Source organism: Crocodylus porosus, unplaced genomic scaffold, assembly GCF_001723895.1.
Source record: "Crocodylus porosus isolate Cpor-Errol unplaced genomic scaffold, CroPor_comp1, whole genome shotgun sequence".
NCBI classification, from domain to species: domain Eukaryota; kingdom Metazoa; phylum Chordata; order Crocodylia; family Crocodylidae; genus Crocodylus; species Crocodylus porosus.
Window position 1 is genome coordinate 128,707,848 of NW_017728943.1, and position 21,783 is coordinate 128,729,630.

The following is a 21,783-nucleotide window of genomic DNA, read 5'->3' on the forward strand; positions in this document are numbered from 1 at the left end:
GAAACAAGGTAGATACAGCTACAGAGACAGAGAACATTTAACATATGGAGAAGTGGCTTCTATTTTTACTTCTAGTTTAGAGAAATTAAAACATTAAAGTACTCTAACTGATGTTATTAATAGTTCCAACTAGTAGTAGTGCAACCCCAATTCTATTGAAAAAAGCAAAGGACAACTTAAGTTCTACTTCCTCACTATTAATAGTACTGAAATGTTAGTTCTTCTAGTCTTTGCATAATTAATATAGGTGACTGGTGAGGGAAGGCACAGAGCAGCACATGTCCCCCTCCCCCTTGGCAGGGTTTTGTCCCTGCCGGCGGCATCTGTGGGTGCCCCCCCCAGGACTCAGGAGGCACCAGTTGCCCATGATAATTAGCATGTTACAAGTGTGCAAAAGTTGTCTTAAGAGAATTAACTTGTAGTAATAAATACCTCATTATATCCAATAGGTTCTCTCTCTTTAATTTCAGTGTATATTTTATGGCACCTCAGTTCTAGCAGTAAACTACTTAAACTCTTTTCCTCCCTCACCTACAGTCAACTTTGAATCTTCCTTTTAATTTCTTTTATTTGCACCCTAGTCTTAAATGTTGCAATATAAAAGTGTTGTGAACAGGAAAGCAATTCTTAAATCTTATACAGTCGGCCATAGCTGGAATATTGTGCATGTAACAGTTCAGTAGAAGTTGGTTTGTAAGGGAGGGGCTTAATGCAAAACTAAAATATCAGCAGAGGAAATGTAGAAAATGACTCCTGAAATAAAGTGGGTTTTGGACACATTTTCTTTTTTTTAGCTTTTACAGCTGATCCAAAGCTAACACATTCTGGTTCCTCTACCAGAGATGAACAACTGAATCTAGCAACATGATCACACCTGAATAGTGTGATGGTATCGCACAGATCAGTTGATTACAATCCCCACAGCCGAGAAATGAAGGAGAATCTGTCAAGGTAGGCGTACTAACAGAGTAAAAACTTGAAGTTAGTTAAATCATTAATTATTGTGGCCTTGCAGCTATGTATATATATTCTACACTGTGTATGAAACTGGTCATTTTCTCACACATTAGTTCAGTGTTGCCATATTTCCTTCATTAGGAGGAAACAAGGAAAATTTGCTACCCTTCCACCCTTCCCACACATCTCTGTCTCTAAGGGCCCCTCTAGACATTCAGGTGAAGGTATGGTAGCACCTGATACACAGTCTGCACAATCACACCTCCTGCCATGCCACACATGCATGACAGGAGGCATGATTGTGGGATGCAGCATCACGTCCTAATTGCACCTTACTACTGGTAGAGAGGGAGCCTTGGATTGCCATTCTGGGCTCCCCTTGTACCAGCAAGTAACAAGGTCCTGTAGCTGCAAGTCCCATAGCTGACAGGACTTGCAGCTGTGGCAGCACCCCACAGTTGCCAGGACTGAGAGTCTCACTGTTGTAGTCGCTCCCTCCCAGCAGTGCACCATGGCAGATCCCAGAGTCCCAGCATGGCCACTGGGACAGGAAGTCCAACAGCTAATGGGACTCTTCCCCCTGGCAGCACCCTGCATTTAAGGACTCTGAGTCCTAGCAGTGCCCCCACAGTACTGCCAGGACCCAGAGGCCACAGCTGCGGAGCACTGCCAGGAGAATAGAGTCCTGCCAGCTGTGGGATTCTCCATCTCAGCAGCCATGGGGAACTGCTGGGGCTGATAGTCCCCTCAGCTGCAGGATTCCCAGTCCCAGCTGCACCAAACCCTGCTACAAGTTAAAATTAAAGATGGATACAAAGAAGCTATAAAGTTATTACACATTTTCCAGCTATAACTTTATAGCTGGTTGGACCTTTTTATGGCATGATAATTAATTTGTACATGTAGCTGGTCTAAATTAATAGTGCAATTAACCCAGTATGCATGATACATATAACTTGTAGAGGGGGCCTGAAATGCCCATAGTTACTCATAGGTAATCATCACTTAACATCTATATCTTCCCTTCCTTCCACCCAAAATGTCTCTGTCTTTGCCAGTGTGACCTAATGAAAACCTCCTACCTCCAAATTAGCAACCAGTCACTTGAGGCCTTTTTATTTACCACTCGCCAATATTTTTATGATCTGTTTACCTGAGTGAGAGATGAATTTCCTCAGAACTGCAGCTAACCTGGGCTACATCTTGTACTTTGATCAGGTATCTGTTGGCTTCTAATAAATTCTGTGAATTAAATATTACAGGATTAAAAAGAAATTCAAACCAAACTTTGGATTTAGAGTTTGTCCTGATGTGTTAATTTTTTCACACATACTAGATAATTAGAAAATAGCTATTAGTCTTTAGCTTTTTATTAATTGGACCTGATCTTTGGACAAATTTTGTTTCTAATAACTCATTTTAATATATTCAGAAATACTTTGGTTATTAACCAGATAGGGAAAAAATATTTTCTGCAGACAGATTTTTTCCTGAAACACATCTCAAATAACAGAAGTATTAGATGCTGCCGTGGCTTAGTTAAATACAGTAGGCTTACACTTTTTAGCATATTTAATTAAATTACAAATTTAATTTGTAGGGCTAGTTGAAAATTTTCCTCCAAACTGTTTTTCACAGAAATAAGATGTATGACTAAGTAAAATGTTTAGTGGAAAGTTTCTGCTTTCTGCAGAAAATCCTGATTTTGATTGTGTCAAAAAACAAACAAAACACACACACCCTTTTCCGAAACTGAAATGTTTCATCGTTCTTTCTTCCATCATCAGGTCTCAGAGCCAAATTAACCAAAAATTCTTGATGGCCAAAAAAGGGAAAATATAACCCATGCATTTTCATTCTAGTACCCTCCATGAAAGCCCTTCTGGACTAAGGTGTTAGACTTCTGACTTTTAGAAATGTTTATTCCAGGGAGGGTGACAAATGGGGGGCAGTAAAGACACTACAGGTTGGCCCAAAGGTCTGGACCTCAAGGACAAAGCCTGGGCTTGTGATCTGCAAGGCCTACCTGCACAGTCTAGAGGTGAGGAACTATAGAAAAGCATCAGAGCAGAGCTTCCAACTACATCTGTAAGCAACACTGAAGGTTTTCTGCCCTGTTAGTAGTTTTTAGGATGAATCCCATCAAGCCCTGGTAAACATCCAACTAGTTTAAATAATCTGACCTGTTTTTTCCTATGCATGATTTATCATCATCTGTATGGTTGCTCTTAACTGTACCTGTCTTTAGATTAATATGGGTATAACTACCTTTGTATCTGAAGACAGACTTAAGTCCATTCATGACATCTGACAAAGTAGGCTGTCACCTAATTAGTAAGCATCTCTGAAAAAGTTAGTCTCCAAGTGTTTATACATGTGTTCTGAGAGTGGGGGCAGGGGGTGCTTTTAAATAGAGCAGCTCTGAGAGCTGCTCTAATTATGGAGCTAATTAAAGCTCCCAGAGTGTCTCGTGCATCAGGGTTCCTGTGCTGAAAAACAGCAGCAGGTTTGCTTTAGCTAAAGCACCCTCACTGCCATTTTTCAGCGCGGGGACGCTGATACACTTTACGCTAGAGTGCAGTAATTGCCACACTCCAGCAGTCTCGGTTAATCAAACCTGCTCCGATGCGCTGTAATTACAGCACATTGGGGAAGCTGTGCTGCACACATATAGGCATCCTAAGGTGCCACCCTGCCCTGATTTCTGCCTGACAGCTGATAACTGATCTTTTTTGTTATGGCTGAAGAAAAAGGCATTAAACGTTTTAGCCTTTTCTGTTTCATCCACTCCCCATTCAGTAGAGGACCTAATCTCTTCCCTGGGGCAGCAGAGTTCAGTATGAGTCCCCTTGAAAGAAGGAAGCTGGGGGAAAGGAGATAAAACAATCCACCCTTGGATGCTGGAGGACTTGGCTAAACACTTTCACTCAGTGTAATATGCCATACATTCAAATTAAAGCACAATACAAACAAACTACGAAGAGATTCCACATTTAACAAGGAACATCTTTGGGGCTGAATCTTTTTTTTGCAGCCTCCTACCAGGTGATACATTTTTTAATAGTGCGGCGTGTAACAATTTATTGTTCCATGAATGTATTAATAGCAACCTAAATGTAACATCCGCCAAGGGCTTTATAGAATACTTTTTTTTATTGCTTTTTATGTCTGTTGCTAGTTATATCTCAATTTGGGCTTTGACCGTCCTTATTTTTTTTCTCCCTACAAGTCTGTGCTATTCTCACTTATCCTTAGTAATGTAGCCAAGTTCCCACTTCCTGTGAGATTCCTAAGATTGCCCCAAAACTTGGAAGTTTTGAGCATACAGTTATTTGAATCATCTGTCCTGAAAAAGCTACAAAGTGGTTGGGGAAATCTAATTTAAAATAGATTTTAAGTACAGGACTTTTGAAGAGGGTTTGAATATATTCACATTAGCCTTACAGGTACCAAGAAACTGTGCAGCTCAGGACTAAGGTTGCTGTATCCAGGTTCCAGGCTGCATGATCTTCCCCTGTCTGCGCATGGCAGGAATACTTCCTTGGTCCTTTATTGTGCAGGTAAAACTTTCAGTCTTTCCATGAAAGTAGGTTTTAATAGAGAAATCACACACTTACAAACCAGGTAAGGAAGAACTGCACAACTTTTTCCACTTTGCAGGTATCTTTTTTTTAATTTTCTAAATCAATAAGTACTGATGAATTTCATGAAACCCAGTCATGCTTTATTCTGAGATGCTTAGTTGAGTCTCAGTTATCTCACTCAAACTTTCAGCTTTAGATCTCCTTATCTTTAGAGGACCTAGAAGACAAGTTTCCTTTTCATGGAATACATATTTTACGTTCTCTCTAAGAAGGAAGGGGAGATGCCTGGAAATGGGAAGGGAAGAGGTGATCAGTTCACCTGTCAGGGAAGCGTGTCTGAACCTTGAGTGAGAATTTACCCTTATGCGTGCTGCCCCTGACTGACTGGGGACTGACAGACCATACAAAATAATGAGAAAGAGAGAACGACTTCAGAAACAAATGCCTCATTGTTTTCTGCTGGAACTTGTCATGGTAGGTGAGGCCTCTCAGGTAAAACAGTTCACAAGGGGGAATTTCTTTGTAGCCTTCTCAGCCATTTCAATAAAGACCTCACTTTCTGTGCTGGCTGGAAGCAAGCACTTCCTTTCCCTGGTTGTTGTGTTCCCTTCAGAGTTGTGAGGCTCTAGTCTTTTTTTTTTCTTGTGAATTCTGCAAACTATGGGAATAAGTGTCTAAAGCCTAGGGGAGGAAAGGGACTTTGAAAAATTTAACCCCAAGCCAGATCACTTATTATTTTGGCATGCTGTCAGTGAAGGGTGCTTCAAGAAGGGTCTGAAGCCCATGCTGGCTGAGAGCTGCATTTCCTGCAGCCTGCTCAACTATCTCAGTGGTCCTTATCCACACTCTGACCGGGAGCCTGTTCTGTCCCCTAGTGCTGAAGGCAGAGAATGAGAGATGCTGTCTTTCAAGCCCTTCTCAGAAAGCCAGAAAAACTTTGAATTTAGGGCTTTTTAGGCTGAAGGAGAAAAACATTCAAGCCAGAGGAGAAAATACCTTTATCCAGAACTTTTAGAAATCCTATGATCACATTCTGTCTCAAAGGGAGCTGTGATTTCTGCCTCGTTCGCTGCCAGGAGACAGAACTTTACGGAGATCTTCCTGAAGGGCAGCCCTCAGCAAAGATGTGGTCTGCCTCCAACAGTCACATTCATTGTGAAGACTGTCTGACAGCAAGAGTTGCAAATTAGAGGCCTCGGGCTTTTCCACCTTCTCCTGCATAACCAGCTTTCAGCAGGTCTGCTGGCCCAGCTTCTCCTAATGTTCTCACACTTCCTATTTCTTTGCTTTGTCCTCATGACCATGCTGTAAGGAATTTGAGAACTTTGAATATGGTTTGTGAAAAGTACTTAACAGAACACCTCTGGCCCCATACTCATAAGGATTTATTAATGGCATGACTCAGAAGCCCTGTCCAGTGTCAAGTTCTGAACAAGAGGAGCATGTCCTTCTATCCAGAAATGTCTGTTGAGACAAAACACATCTGGAGCTTTTATATTTTTATTCTCTTCTGATTTTCAGGAAGTCAAGGGGATTTTATCCTATTTTCTCCTTAGTAGGTGGGTCTGCACAAATTAGTTACAGATGGAGATAGTCAACCCCATCCTGAATGCCTGTGCTCAAAAAATCCAAAGAACGCCTACTTTCCTAATTTCCTGATTGATCCTATGGCAACTATATCATTTTCCTGGAAAGTATAATCTCCTGCTATATTTATAAATAGTTCATGGAAGGTTAACAAAGTCAATACTTGTCTTATAAAGTATAGCTTCCTTCTATTGGTCTGGAAAGCATCAACACTTTCATTTCTACCTCCTAACTTTTAGGTCAGCCACATTCCCTACAGAAAGTTTACCAAATTCTTAGTGGTCCCTATGTGCCAGATAAGAGCACTGTTTTTCTCTCACTTAGATGTCAGAGACAAGTTCTTCATTCATCTTCATGGTGACCAAGGCCAGAGAGAGGGTTAATATTTGATCAAGTTGGAAAACTCCTGGTGTAATGTCATCATGTGATCTCTCCATATGAATGTATTAATCACTGTATCTGAACACACTGGCTTCTCCTACCCTTAGTCATAGGATAATTTACAACAAAATTTGAAGTAAAGTTCTGTATTTCCTAGATTCTGTGTAGTGCTGCTGAAGTCTGAGAACTGGCTTGCTTTGCAGGATGCCAAAAGATGCCAGTCAGCAAAGGACAGAAAATGTTTGCAAGTAAAGGAAAGTTGCCAGTAAAGCTGCATTTGCACTGTAAACAAGCTTTTCTCCTAAATGGCACCCTCAGATATACTGTACCTATCAAAATGAACCATCTTGTAAGCTGTAAGCAGGATAGCTGCACCCACATGGCACAGGAAATCATGTTAATCAGCCCACTTAAAGCATGACTTAGATATAGATGGGTTGCTTCCTAAAACCAAAACCATCACAACACAGCATGAACACGCCACTGCAGAAAATGGCACAGCAAGTTTTATTCTGTAGGTATCACCTTAATTCTGTTTCCAATATTTTTATCTTCTTCCACAGCTTCACCACAGAAGGGTTGATAACTGTGGCTTTGTCATTCCTTTTCTTTATTATCTCTTAGCTATGCTAGACTGCAGCATTAAATAAAGGTTTGGCTGAAGAAAAGAGGGAATGTTTCTGCTTTTCTCTCTCAGCTAGGTGGAGCTATACTGCAGGCTCTCTTTTAGCCTTAGGGTAAATTATGACAAAAAGCTTTAGCAGAAAGTAATTTTTTTTTTATGTGTAAACAAAGGTTGATTAGGATCTTGTGAGAATCTTTGTAATAACCTCAGAAAATGCCCCAGTTTAAACACTCATTTGGAAGTAGATTGTGCATACAGGTGAAATTTTCACCCCAGTAAAATCAATATTTTTGCTATTAACTAAATTTGAGTCAACAATGAAAAAAAAAAAACACACAAGGCTTATGCTGGAAGAGCTATAACACTGAACGGCAGCACTGCAAGTGCTACCTTGAAACAGAGTTAAAAATACAATCCAATAAAATAATTTATCTTTAAAAAGATGGAAATACTTACAGGGCATCCCTGGATGATTCTTTGTGCATTTAGCATTTGCTCATCCCTGCTGATGTTCAGCTGTAGCTGGAAAATAAAGTAATTTTAGAGAACAAGTAATTTAATTCTGATTTGACTGGGAGAAGAATGTGTGCTGTACAAAGACCTTCATCCAACTCATGCTTAAATAGGTATGTTCCCATATATTTTAATAGGCTCTGAGTGGGAATCTGATTCATGTGTGGGCAATTCTAGGTGGTTTGATATAGGAGTTAGTGTCATTAAACAACATTTGGTGCTGAAAGTTTGGATTAAGAAAATTACTTGTGTTTCAGATTCTCAAGGAAAAATAAGCCAAGGGTTTGACAAGACTAAAGTTTTGTATTCCTTGGCAGTGTGTGTAGATATTTTTGGAGCTCTTCTACAGGATAAACCAGCTGCTAGGTATTTTCTTATGCCTGATAACCTATCTGAGCTTCTATTTTCATAAAATATAGAAGGCAAAGAGAATATTTAGTTGTCAGTGGAGTTAAACACATTCAGTTCAGAACAGCTAGAGCCCAGCGTCCCATAACCCTGACCAAAGCACTACTCCATCTAGGAAACCTCTCTCTACTGAAGTTATTCCTGGGGTCTGTTTGTCCATTTTATGATCTTTTTATACTGCTGCATCAAAGTATTTAATAAAGGACAGCCACTAAGAACTATTAAGGAAACTTGGTAGACAGGACTGCTGTCTCCCCTGCTCTGGCATATGGACTAGAGAGGGAAGGAGTTCTCCCCGGTGAGAAGGACTGGGTGAGGAAGGCAGCTCATATCCCATCTCCTCATGACACTTCCTGGCTTCTTGTGATGACCTCATAAGACAAGAAGAGAACACAGACTTCTGAGATGACAGACCTGATCCACATAGTCCTTGTATTGTTTCATCTTCTTGATTGCAGCTGTCAAGTTTTCCCAGTCAGCATGGTCTGGTGGTGTGTGAAGTCTCAGAGCATAAAGAAGGTTAATATACTCCTCAAATCTTCTACAAGGGCATAAGAGCAGTTCCTGTAAGCTACATTACATGCACACAATCCATAAATTAGCTGGGACCATGATTAATTCAGTAGTGTTTGCAGAGTGTTTTTATATTGAGAGCCTGTGCTTCTCATAAGGGGTCTAGTTTCAATCCCAGAACTGACACCGTGCAACTGTGCTGCAGAACTTACCTCCTCATGTTAGTAGCAATTGTCTTATCGTGTCTTTTCAAGAAGGCCCAGAATAAAGGAATAGTTTGTCTGCACTGTGAAAGGTAAAAATGTGACTGTAAATAGAACTGAATTAACAGATATCAATTTGCTGGAGACTTTGCTACTTTAAATTATGCTATCATCAAAATTACTTTTATTAAAGGCATGGTCTATAAATATAGTATAGGATAAATATATATAGTATTTCCTATAAATATAGTATAGTACAATTACTGTACTACAAATGTACCTTTAAAGGCATATGTGGCCTATCAAGATGAGTAAACCTAAAGTTTAACATGTACAATACCTCTCCTCATATAATACTTTTTTTTTTCTTTTTACTAACAAACCTTCAGAACAGGGACTGCAAGTACTGAAGTCCAGCTGGTTGTCGGTCCCAGCCCTAGGGACTGCACTGGGGAAAACCAAGTCATACAAGGAGAGGCTGAAAGAGTTGGACATGTTTGGCTTGCAGAAAAGATGCTTAAAAGGGGATGTGAAAGCAGTCTTCAAACGCCTGAAGAGCTGCCATGAAGAAGAGGGAGAAAACCTCTCTTGCAGCAGAGAGCAGAACTCAGACCAGTGATTTTGAAGTTGCTGCAAAGTACATTTAAATTGGGTATCAGGAAATAAGTTTTTCATGGTTAGAATTTCTTTCAGAATGTCTAAGGAAGTTAGACTCTCCACCAATCTCAAGAAGAGGGCAAACAGCCACTGGTAGGGGGATGATCTGGGCATACCTATGCTATGTTCTAGTATGGGTGTTTGCCATGCTTCTGGGTTTTGCTGGCTGTCCCTGCTTCCCTCCTTCCCCTTTCTGTTATAGGTGTCAGGGTGTTTTTAAGTCTTCCTCAGAGGCATTGAGTTTTGACTGCAACCAAAGCTAGAAATTTTGGCTGGGGTGTGCCAGTTATCCTGGGACTTAAAGCCACATGTTCCTGGCTAGAGGGCCTTGCCCCTCTACTCAGGGTCAGACCGATCATGGTATTTGGGGTCAAGATGGAATTTTACCTCATGGTTGGATTGGTATAGGCAGTGGGAGCATTTGCCTTCCTGTCTTGTGTAGGCATGGTCCTCTACCTGGGGTATCTTGTAGGGTTGTTCGGTCCCTGATTTGATTCAGCAGAGATGCAGCCTGATTCAGTGGCTGAATCTCTGAATCCATATCGAATCAGAGGACCCTTTAATCACTCCATATCGAATTGGAACCCTCCAAATTGATTTGGAGAGATTCAAAAAGATTCAGCGATTCGGATATATTCACAGCTTTAAATGTTTTTTCTACATACCTCTGGGTAGCGGAGGCTCACGAGTGCTGCGACGGTGGGGTGGATGGAGCATCCCATAGGAGCATGGGAGGCTCCCCAGCATGCTCAGCAGCAGACCCGGAAGTGGACCAGAAGCACTTCCAGTCCACTTACAGATCTGCTGGGGAGCATGCTGGGGGCCCCCCCATGCCACCCTGGCTTGGCAACTGGTGCCTCCTGGGCCTGGGCGGGGGGCACCTGGGGTCCCCCCATGGCCAATCACTGAGCCAGGGGGATGCGGTGGGGGCCATCCAATGCACTCTCCGGCAGACCTGGAAGTGAACTGTAAGTACTTCCGGTCCACTTCTGGGTTTGCCGCCAAGCACATGGAGGGCCCCCCACCCCCCCGCACTCCTGTGGGACGCTTCACCTGCCCCAGCATTGCAGCATTCATGAGCTGTGCTAGGTACCACGAGGTATTTAGAAAAAAACATTTAGAGCTGTGTCTACGTCCGAATCACTGATTCTCCAAATCATCATTTGAATCTTCAGATTGGAATCAACTAATCGAATCATTGTCACTGATTCAGGCCAAATCCGAATAGAATAGGGCTCGCTTTGCATGCCCCCAGTATCTTGAGCATGCACAAATATTCTTTTTACAGAAGCAGAACAATGGCTGTTTTGGTTCCCCTGCTTTATCTGTGCCAGTTTAGAGTGTTATATCTTGTGTTGTGTTGGGGCTGAGAGTTTAGATAATGGATTTGTATAGGATGGTCTGGATCACAATGATCCTGCCTCGGGCAGGGGGTTGGACAAGAAGACCTTTCAACCCTGCTTCTCCATGATTCTGGTGGAACAGATTCTGTGGAATGAAGGATTAATTAAATGCTCTACTCAATTCTTCTTAAGGTTGAAGAAGAAGTTGTTTACATTTTCAGCAAAATAAATTAAGATTGGGGCTACATAATGCATGTTCACAGTTGTTACAGTACTTACTTTATCAATTGTTTTCAGAACGACAGTGTAATTGTTGAAGAAGTTGGTGTATGTTTGCAACTGCAGGCCAAATTTAATAAATATGTCACCCAGGCACTGGGCTGGACTCCATTCTTCAAGTCTTTCTGTCAGGTCATCTAAAATCTCCCTGCATTTAAAAGAAGAGGACAAAGATCTCTTTTTTTACTAGCAATACCCTGGCCACATTACTGTTTAGATATATAACTATGTCGTTCCTAATTTAAAAATAGTTCTCAGTTCTTTTAACTGGTGTCTGTTATTCCAGATCCTATATTTCATTCTACTTAGCAGCACCCCAATGGCTGAAGTAATTTTTGTATATTGAATAAAGTTCTTCAGAATTATTCTAGAAGAAAGCCAGTTTATAAGTATAAATTCTCTCTCATTAAACCTTAACTATTTGGGTAACTTGGAAATGGAACTTCAGTACTTAGGAAGAGAAACATACATGCAATTTCTTCCATAAATTTTATATAATTTAAAGATGTTAGCTGTAGAAATCTTTCAAAGCAATAACAAAAGGCTGATTTGTATAAGTTACCCAAATAGAGGTTTCTAAGTAGGTACTGTTGCACCAATGAATGACAGAAGTTAAGCACCAGATTGGATTCTATTTCTGGTCAACTGAGTTGCACCTTTTAAAGACTTATATATATATAATCTTGTCTAAATTCCTAGCATACAGTTATTAACAGAAATTTTTTATAACTGTATCTCTGAACATCTTATGAACATGAGCGAACATTTTCAATTGAAGATCATAAAACTTATATTAGTATTCTTCCTTCATTCTACCAGTTCAGTTTTTTTTCCTTTTTTATTAATACCTCCCTCTACTCAGGTGCTTTAATAAACACATGTCAGGAATGAAAGCTCCACTTGTCTGCTGTTTTTAGTAGCTTTGTTCTTAGGTCTTTTAGATGTTAGTTGTGAAAGGATTTAAAATACTTTTAACTACTTTGGGCTCCCAAGTCTCTGGGTTTACATTCTTACTTCTATTATGGTAACAGTTTGCTTCCTAAATTCATAGTTTCCTTGAAGTCTATTCCAAATCATCTTGGAAGGAAGAGACTAAGAGGAATAGTGACTTAAGTACTTAATGTGTCTCAGTCTTTTCATTTCTATTTGTAAACTTGCAGTGGCCATAGAAACTGGGTTTTTTAAAAAGGGGAAAAAAGTACTCCTGCAGTTGGATATGAACCAGAACCATGGATCTGAGTGCCTATCCCATACTGGATCTTCATATTTATGTTGTAACCCCGCCCCCCCCAAATTATACAGTATGATATTAATGAGCTTCAGGCTTAGAACCCAAATCCAAAGTTTGGCCCATCTGAGAGAGGTGTGACCTTTGATCCAGACTTAGGACCCAGGCCCTCTTTAAACTATGATTCTACCTTCAGATGTATGCACCAAACAACTGCCTCTCTACAAGAATACACTTCACTGGGGCCTGGGCAGGTACAAAGATCTGCCTATTCAGATCTGTTTCCACAAGTGGACCCTTAGTTCTTACACTTCTGAGTTCTTCAAATTAACATGGCTGAATTAAGATTCTACTTTCTTTCTTCCAGTATCTAACAATCGCATTCAGACTGCCAAAGACCTAGTTTATACGTGTAAAAAGTTAAATGGTAACTACAGCAAAACCATGATTTTTCACTGGTTTGAGTTCCTTAGAACTGCAAAACTGGAGATTTACAGACTAACCAGAGGTTTATACAGCTGTAGTAAGCAGCTGGGCCAGACTACAGTACAAGGAGATAATTTGCTTAACTAGTTGTATGAGAAATCCTTAATGAACTTAAAGATTATATACCTATTGAGTTGTAAGACTCCTAAGATATCAGAGAAGATGATTTGAACATTAGCATGACTCAGGATGGCTCGATTTGAAGCTAGTGCTGCTTTCAGTGGAGTAGAATAAACATCCCTCACAATTTCTAGCATTTGCACATAGTTTCTCTCACTTCTCAGGAGCTCTCTGGCAAATCTTGTTCGTTGGTCATCAGAGTCCTTTAGATGTCTCTTACCCTACCACCAAAATATGGAGAGTAGGTTAGTGGCACTTACCTTGAAAACTTGGAGCTATTAGAGTTTCAGAAAAAAATATTGAAGAAACAAACCAGAAAACTTACCTGCATCACTAAAAAATAAGGCCTAAGGATATTAACATATTCCACAAGAAAAACTATTGAAAGTTCCTTTTGCAACTGCACATGTTCAAAATTCAACATGCACAAGCATGAAACCTTCACACCTGAACCATCACCCTTAAATCTACAAATGTACACATATAGCTACATCTTCAAATGGTCTTGCTATTTCCCCGCACCTCCCCCAATCCTGAATAGGGCCATCCTGGGTGGGGAGTCGGGAAAATATCCTTCTGCAGTGGCTCCTGTTTAAAACTATATCCTGTCTGAACTACAGGCTGAACACACTTTCACACACGTTTTCAAACACAGTTCAAACTGGTTTAAGAGGGAGCATATATTTGAATGCAGACCAGGCAGTGTGTACACTACTTTTCCCCCACCTCATTTTAATGACAGCCCAGTATACCACCTGGATCAACGTTCCCTTTTCATTCAGGTGGAGCTTAGGAGAGAAATCTTGGTCCTACAAAGTCAATGAGAGTATTGTCATTGACTTCAGAAGTAGAATTACATGTTACAGCTGATTTGGGAATTCAAACCCAGACCACATGCCTTGACTACAGCACCACTTTCAGGGTCACAAGTGGAACAGGGATCCTTGTTTTGTGTCTAAATGTCATGATAGAAATTTCTGTTCTCCTTTCCCCCTGGTTTTTGTCTACAAGTACAGTAATTCTCTCTTGACAACAGAGTAAACTCAAGACTAAGATTTAACTTGGAGAGAAAGGATTAACTGTTACACACATCACCAAAACAGTAATATGAGGTGCTACATCCAGTTCTGAGATCTGCTTGCAAATTACATTCCAACAAAATCATAGGCTTCTAAACCTCTGCCTAGCAAAAAATAATAATATATTTTAATACTAGAAATATCACTTTCTTAGTTTTGTTCACTTTCCTCAAATTACCCATAGGAAAAAAAACATTAAAAAAAACAAAAAAAACCCCAACCTACTACTAAAAATGTACGTCAAGTATACTAAGATATTTAACTGCTATCAGAGTTGATTGTCTTATGACCTAAACTAATACTTTAAATTTTAACTCCTTTTCTTTGGCCTATGGGCTTAGTCTCTTTTGCACCATCTTCCTGATTATTATATGGGAATCTTTTTAGAACAAAATATGAATAATTTCCATTCTTCTCTACTCCACCCAGAAGACTGATTTTTATATATAATAATACTGTAGAATTAGTACAGTATTAGTAATTAGCTATAGTAGCATTATTTATTATGTTTACATTGTCAACACTATTTATTTGAGGGTTACTTATCTGCTCCAGAGAAGAATGATCCCCAAACAAAAACTGACTCTGTTCTTGTAGTCTCATAAGCATTCTGAAATGTAGAATAATCTTGTTGAAATCAATAGGATTACTTACATACTTTAAATTAGGCAGACGTGTAAATCTTTGCAGGATCACTACATAGGGTGACCCATATGCTGGGATCCTGTGACCCCAGCTGACTTCCTGCCCCTGGGGCAGGAGGCTGGACTCGATCTTCTGAGGTCCCTTCCAGCCCTAATGTCTATGAATATAGAACTACAAGAGTGTCAGCAAAGCCATTTAACAACCCAGTATTGCAGTAGGTGTTCACAAGCTCTGGTGTTCTGACCTTGTTCTATGGTAGGACTTGGTTGTAGTGGGAGTTCGCTTGCAACAGTTACAAATCACTGGAACGTTGTGACAAGGTTAGTAAATGTCAGGAGACATATGACCTGATACTGTAATCTCAAAAAAATCCTCACCTGAAAGGGAGAAACTAATGCCAAGATGTCACTTAACACATGATCTAAGGTGCATTTGCTCGTGTTTTAATAGCACTCAGCAAGTGCTGTTTGCTTGTTTGCATATACTACGTGTTGACGCAGATTCTGCCTGTTTCCAGTAGCCTTTTAAAAATCATAGAATGATAGAAAATTGGAGTTGGAAGTCATCTAGTCTAGTGGTTCTCAACCTTTTTTGTACCAGGACCCAATTGTAAACATTGGTGGCCAGTCCTGACCTAGTAAATAGTTTAAGTACAAAACAGCTGCCTGGCCCAGCCAGTGCCCCTTGTTCCCAACCCTCTGCCCCTTGTCTCCAGCCCCACGGTATGTGGGGTGAGGGGGTCCCAAGTAGCCCCTTGTAAGCTGGAACTGTACCAGCTGTACCACAGCGTCCCACTTTTTTTCTCTTTTAATTTAAAAGTGGATTCTCTTTTATGTTCACAATCCTTTCATATATTCTTCTGACCCACTTTTGGGTCAGGACCCATGGGCTGAGAAACACTGATCTAGCCAACCTCCTGCTTGAAGCAGGACCACTCACAACTAGATAATCCCAAGCAAGGCTTTGTCTAGCCAGGTCTTAACCTTCAAGGATGGAGAGTCCACAACCTCTCTGGGTAGCCTTTTCCAATATTTTACTACCCTCCTAATGAGAAAGTTATTCCTAATATCTAACCTAAATTTCCCTTGCTGCAACTTGAGACCATTGCACCTTATTCTGTCATCTGCCACCACTGAAAACAGTCCAGCTCCATCCTCTTTCAAACCCCACTTCAGGTAGTTGAAGTTTGCTATTAAATCCCCTCTAGGTCTTCTCTTCTGTAAACTAAATGGACGCTTACACACATGCAGGGAGCCTGTTTTGACATGCTGGAAAACCAGTGTCAGAGCAGACACAATTAATCGAGTCTGCTTGAGCACATAAATAGATGCACTCTGGCAGCCTTGCACATCACATATCAGCAGCGCAGCATGTCTCTGCTCTGAGAAAATGGCAGTGATGTGCTTTGAAATAAAACACGTTTGATGTGCTTTAGTTCAAAGTGCACCGCTGCCATTTTTTCAGCGTGGGGACACGCTGTGCTGCTGATACATGCAACATACAGGCACTTTTAACTAGCACAGCTCTCTAATTAAAAGCACCTGCTGCCATATTGGGAACACATGTAAAAATGCCCATCGAGCCTGGTTGCCTCAGCCTTTCCTCATAAGTCATATCCCCCAGCCCCCTCACCATCTTCACTGCCCTCCACTGGGCTCTCTCCAATTTGTCCACATCCTTTCTGCAGTGGGGGCCCAAAACTAAACATAGTATTCCAGATGTGGCCTCGCTAGTGCTGAATAGAGAGGAATAATCACTTCCCTTGATCTGTAACACTCCTATCAATGCAGCCTAATATGTTGTTAGCCTTCCTGGCAGCAAGGGCACACTGTTGGTTCATATTCAGCTTCTTGTCCACTGTAACCTCCCAGGTCCTTTTCTGCAGAGCTGCTGCCCAGCCACTCAGCCCCCAGCCCGTACCAATCCATGGGATTGTTCCATCCTAAGTGCAGGACTTTGCATTTGTCCTTGTTGAACTTCGTGAGATTTCTTTTGGCCCAGTCCTCCAATTTGCCTAGGTCTCTCCGAATCCTAACCCTACCTTCCAATATATCTACTACTCCCCCCAGCTTGGTGTAATCTGCAAACTTGCTGGGGGTGCACCCTATGCCAAATCTCTTATATTTTACTGCATATTTATTTTTACTGTGCTAAATGCTATCAGATAAAAATATCCATAACTTCAATTTTGGTAGAAGGCGAGAGAGAGTGGCATCTTCAAGACAAACTCATTCAGAAAGGCATAAGCTTTCATAGGCATTAGTTTTCCTACTTCTTCAGATGCTATTATATACTCTTGATACTTCAGTGTGCTAGGAGGCACCTGAAGTAGTAAGTCTGTAGTCTATAAAAGTTGATGCCTTTCTGAATGTTAAGTCTTTGCGCCACCATTCTGGCTGACTTCAGAGTAACACAGCTAACTACCTTTTGTTAAATGCTGATGTTAGCAAAAACAGCTTTGAAAAGAGGAAATGTATTGATATTTACAATGTTTACTTGTTTTGCAAGATTTTTAAAGCAATATAAAAATTGCTCTCCTCTTACTTTTTAAACAATTAATTGAACTCCCAGGCAGGCCAGAAAGGGAGATATGTGAGGCAAGGAAGAAGCAAACAAGCTGGAGTGAGTGTGGATTACTGAGATGTCTGCTGCTCTGGAAGGGACTAAGCCTTTAGTCTCATTTCCAATGGGGCAGAAACTTCTCCTCTGTTCTCAATCCATTGTATCCAATGGCTATTAAATGCAAGGTGCAGAGACTTCATTTTAAAAGGAAGACTGGAGAGGCACCTGTAAGTTCAAGTCCCATTTGGGTGGGAGTAGCCTAAAACCTAGGTCTTCCACTGGCTACGTGAGTGCCTTAAAACATTAGGCTAAAACATGGGGTGGCCGCCCCCTTCTTCCAAATCCATGTAAGTCATGGATTTTTACCTGGCTACAGTTTCAGACCTGGGTATATGTGAATGGTGCCATGTAGTTGCCTGCCCAAAGTGTGCATGGGTGCTTGCATGTACTGCACATGAAATAAAATCACAAACTGAATATAACCACTTCTGGGGCAAGTTAAGTTAAATGGGATTCTGCCCCAGGTGTCTAACTTCTGCCTGACAAGTTCTAGCAAATTTGAGAAGCAAATTTGTCTCCCAGTGCTCTCTCTCTTCTTCAAAGAGTCCAAGGGGTCTGCTTTTATCTCATCTGGTTCACAGAGAGATTAGGCACTACTTCAAACTGAGCAGTAGATTTCCAATGCAGACAAATGCCCCTTAGAGACTAGAATGAGATCACAAAATGTATATATATTTGATCTAAAACAGAAACGGAAGCCTACATCTTCAGAAATGAAAGGTAGCTGCATTAATCCATAGTACAAGCTAGCCTCCAGCTAGTAAACCATACTGAAAGAGGTCACTGTACCTAATGTATTCACCAAGGCTTGTTTGCAAGTCACATTTTGTCAAGATAATCTGTATTCTGAACATTTTGTATAGTATTTCCTCAGTGTGAAAATATCTTTGGAACTGTTTTTTTACATAAACAAAAGTAAAACTAAGATGATCATTATCCAAGACCAAGGGAGTACGAGTAAAACTAAACTGGGTTATGCATGAGGGCTTTTGTTTTTGGTTTGTTTTTTTTTCAAGGTGCTGTGTTCAGTGACTGCATCCTTGTAAAAATAAATGTGTCCTCATAAATATGTATTTACATTGGTTCCAAAGCTTAGACTGGTTGGCAGTTAGGCCACTGTGGAGGGAAGGAGGAATTCTGAATTCAATCCTTATGCCAATAGAGACTGACAATTTTGTAACTCTAAGCCTGACAGATAAACGGGAGAAAAAGGGGGATTGTAGTTATGTTGATTAATCGTGTGGACTCCCCTTGATAGAAGTTATTGCTTCCATGCAGATGAAAAATCTTACCATATTGCTTGCTTGCAGAGATTAAAAAGTATGCCTGCAGTAGTTTTAAAAGCTGTAGATAAGATTTTATTAACTTGCACTTCTCAGAATTTTAAAAATTGAAATTGGTAAAGCAAGCTGAAATGTTGAGTTATAACAAGAACTATTCAGATTTTCTTTGGCAAAAATATCACTTTTTTTTTTTTTTTTTTACAATTCTTTGGTTAAAATTAATCACTGTTTCTTTTTCATTGAAACTTCAAAAACTGAACATTTTCAACTACTTTTCAGATGAAAACACAAATATAGCACACTTTAGTTTTCTGTCAATTAAAAAGTTGTCAACATTTTGAAAAACATCCATCAGCTCCAAGAGGACCTCATTTGTTAATAATTATATTCAAGTTTGTTATCTGAATACAGTAAAACCAGACCTGAAAACAGACCTGTCCGCAGACAATTTCTTCAATTAACAAAATGTTCTGAAGTCCCTCAAAAAAACAGCTGAAAAGAGCTGATAGGAATAATTTTGGTTTCAAACTTTAGGTCATGAAATATTGCCAGTTTGCACTTCACTAACATTCAAGATGCAAGCATGGATTTATTCCAATAACATTATTATCAACATTATTATAGAGACCTGTGCCAAAGTTTGGCAAAATGTTTAATATTCTATTTGAGGTAACCACATTTGATTTAACCTTCTTTGCCTCAGCTCCTGAGTACTGCAGAAGACTATTTTCCTCATAAAATAGTTTAATTTCTTCATATGAAATAAAGCTAAAGATTCTTTTAATGGGAATCCAGTACCCTCCTACATAATGTGTTTTCTGTCTCTACGTATTAATCAACATGCGTTCCAGTCCTTCAAGAATTTTGATCATAATACTTAAACTTGTCTAAGCTTGCTGTGGATGGGCCGAATGACTAGAGAAGCTTGTGAAACAGCAGCAAGCAATCCATGCAAGTAGTTTTTGCATTCAGCTTCTGCTCTTAGAGGACATATTGCTAACTGGGACTTGAAACCAGAAAGAAAAATGATATGACCTGACATTAGAGAAATGGAGAGGTACATATCTATGTATTTATAAGCTGGCACACTATTTCTTTGTAAAGTGAAAACAGCATTAGATAAATATTCATAAACCCTTGCACAACAGTCATTAAAAGCTTAACAATTTTACTTACGTAGCTTCTTTTTGACAGTTCAGTTAATCCGTCAGCTGTGGTCTGGGCTACTTCTTGATCAGTGCTTATTCTGCCTGTGCTAATGGCATCAAACATAAAGTGACCTGAATACAGAAGATCAAGAATTATGCAAGTCACAATGGATGTGATAAATTTTCCATCTTAATGGAAAATGTTCACCATAGTTATTATATTCTAGTGAGGGGGATTTAGCAGGCTGATATTTTGGGGATTCACAACAACTGCCAGCCCTTCAAACTCAACTGGAGACCAAAGTCTACTGGAAACATTTCCTTAGGATTGTTTTAAAATAGAGACCTCAGCACTACATCCACTTTGGAAGTTTTCTACAGAAAGGTTTCTATTGCGGACATGTGAAAGGTGGCTTTTTGGAGCTCTTCACAATCTTTGAACCAATGCTGTTTAAGTATAGATGTTAGGTTAGAAAACTTTGAGAGAAGTTTTGTAGGCTCATTTTAGATAAACTCTCTGGCTCCTGAGAATTACAACTGGGATCTTACGGTGTGGTGTGCCAATACTCAGTGGTGTAACTAGGACGAGGCCAAGGAGACAACTACCCCAGGTGCCTATTTGGGAGGCAAAAAAAGTCAGCTGCTACCAGCAAATGTGCAATCTCAATTCCAAAAGTTGCTGGTGACCCTGTGCCCTGGGTGCCCAGCTGCATCCCTGCCTCACTGTCTTGGTACCAGGAGTGTAACTGCAGTAACAGAGGGCACTGCCCAGGATAATTTTGTCCCCAGCCTAATATGGCTGTCTCTGCACAGTTCTGTGTACACATCATCTAACTGCAGCACGGTACATTTATTCATATAGAAAGGGCCCTGAGCTAGCCAAACTGCATGCGATGGTTCCTAATCTGAGAATTTTAGGCTGAAAACCCAGATTACTACCAAGCAAGCTAGCATACTGAACAATATAGTTTAGAGGTATTTTTATTAAAATGTTTATTTTTTAGCACTATCATTTTTATGATTGTGCAGGTCAAAAATCTCTCTCCCCCATGGATTTGCTCTTTTGTGTAAGTTGATGTATGGATACATTGGAAATATTAATTTTATTATAGGTAATATTTAATAGCCATCTTATGCTGTACAGAAGATTATTCTCGCCAAGCTAATAAACATACATGTGATGTATGGGTGGGAAATGGCAATCAAATTCAAAATATGACAGTTCCATGAACTGTGTTTCTTGTTGAATGTTCTTGTGCTTTTTGAGTGTATCCTAGTTTTATATCTATTACAAAATGGCAGTGAGAAGTCTTACCAATAAGCCTGTCACTAATGTTCCTCTGCAGCTCTCTGAAATACGGTCTCATTTGCTTGCGGATGGGTTTCATTGCATCCTCCATGAGCTCTGTCAGTCTGAGCCACATCTGTAGTTTTACTTCAGTGAAGTAAATGGAAGTAGGAGATCCATCCTTCTGCTTTCCTAGCCATTCGCTAAGAACTGAGGATATTATTATGCTGAGGGGTCATTGAATCTGGTGGAGGTAACCATTACTCTTCCATCCATATGAACATAAGACATATGCAAGCCCCTTTATGATAACAGATAGCCGTAATGGGCAACACAGGTGCGTTGAGAAGGCTTGAGTGGAAGATGAACCATATTGTCCTAATCCCAAATTCCAAGGATTTCCCTAGAATCTGATATCAAATGCTGGGGATGGGGCACAGGTCAGATTTATTTGTCTGTTTGGATAAGCAGCAGAAGCAAAGATGAACAAAGAGAAACAGTAAAATCAGAGAAGCACTGGCAGCATGACTGAGAAGAAAGCTAAGTGAGAGCATTTGTATGTGAGCAAAGAGACTCAGTCTGCTGCTGTTTGATTGCTATTGTGCCCAGGGAAATGGAACTCAATACATTATTTATAAATGCACAAAAGGACTTCAAAGAAATACTTAACTCCACCCCCACCACCTCCTCGTAGTAGGACCCACTAGACTCCAAAAGTTGGGTAGCTGCTCAGGTCAAACTGTAGGAACAGTGTCACAACAAATTAATGTTTTTTCTAGTTCATGCTGTGGTAAATATCAGACAGGTTTTGGAAAATTCAGACTTCTGCCTGTG

At 40.2% G+C, this 21,783-nt stretch overlaps 1 protein-coding gene across 1 annotated transcript in view; it reads right to left on the reverse strand.

The window, feature by feature from the left end:
* ECT2L (epithelial cell transforming 2 like) overlaps nt 1-21,783 on the reverse strand; it is a 55,855-nt gene that overhangs the window by 6,107 nt on the left and 27,965 nt on the right. The window contains exons 11-18 of the mRNA XM_019550174.1: nt 20,977-21,159; nt 19,690-19,793; nt 12,891-13,105; nt 11,051-11,198; nt 8,781-8,854; nt 8,470-8,626; nt 7,591-7,656; nt 2,111-2,199 (exon numbers count right to left, since the gene is read on the reverse strand). Of these exons, the coding sequence (XP_019405719.1) occupies nt 2,111-2,199; nt 7,591-7,656; nt 8,470-8,626; nt 8,781-8,854; nt 11,051-11,198; nt 12,891-13,105; nt 19,690-19,793; nt 20,977-21,159 (1,036 nt within the window). The remainder of the gene's footprint in view (nt 1-2,110; nt 2,200-7,590; nt 7,657-8,469; nt 8,627-8,780; nt 8,855-11,050; nt 11,199-12,890; nt 13,106-19,689; nt 19,794-20,976; nt 21,160-21,783) is intronic.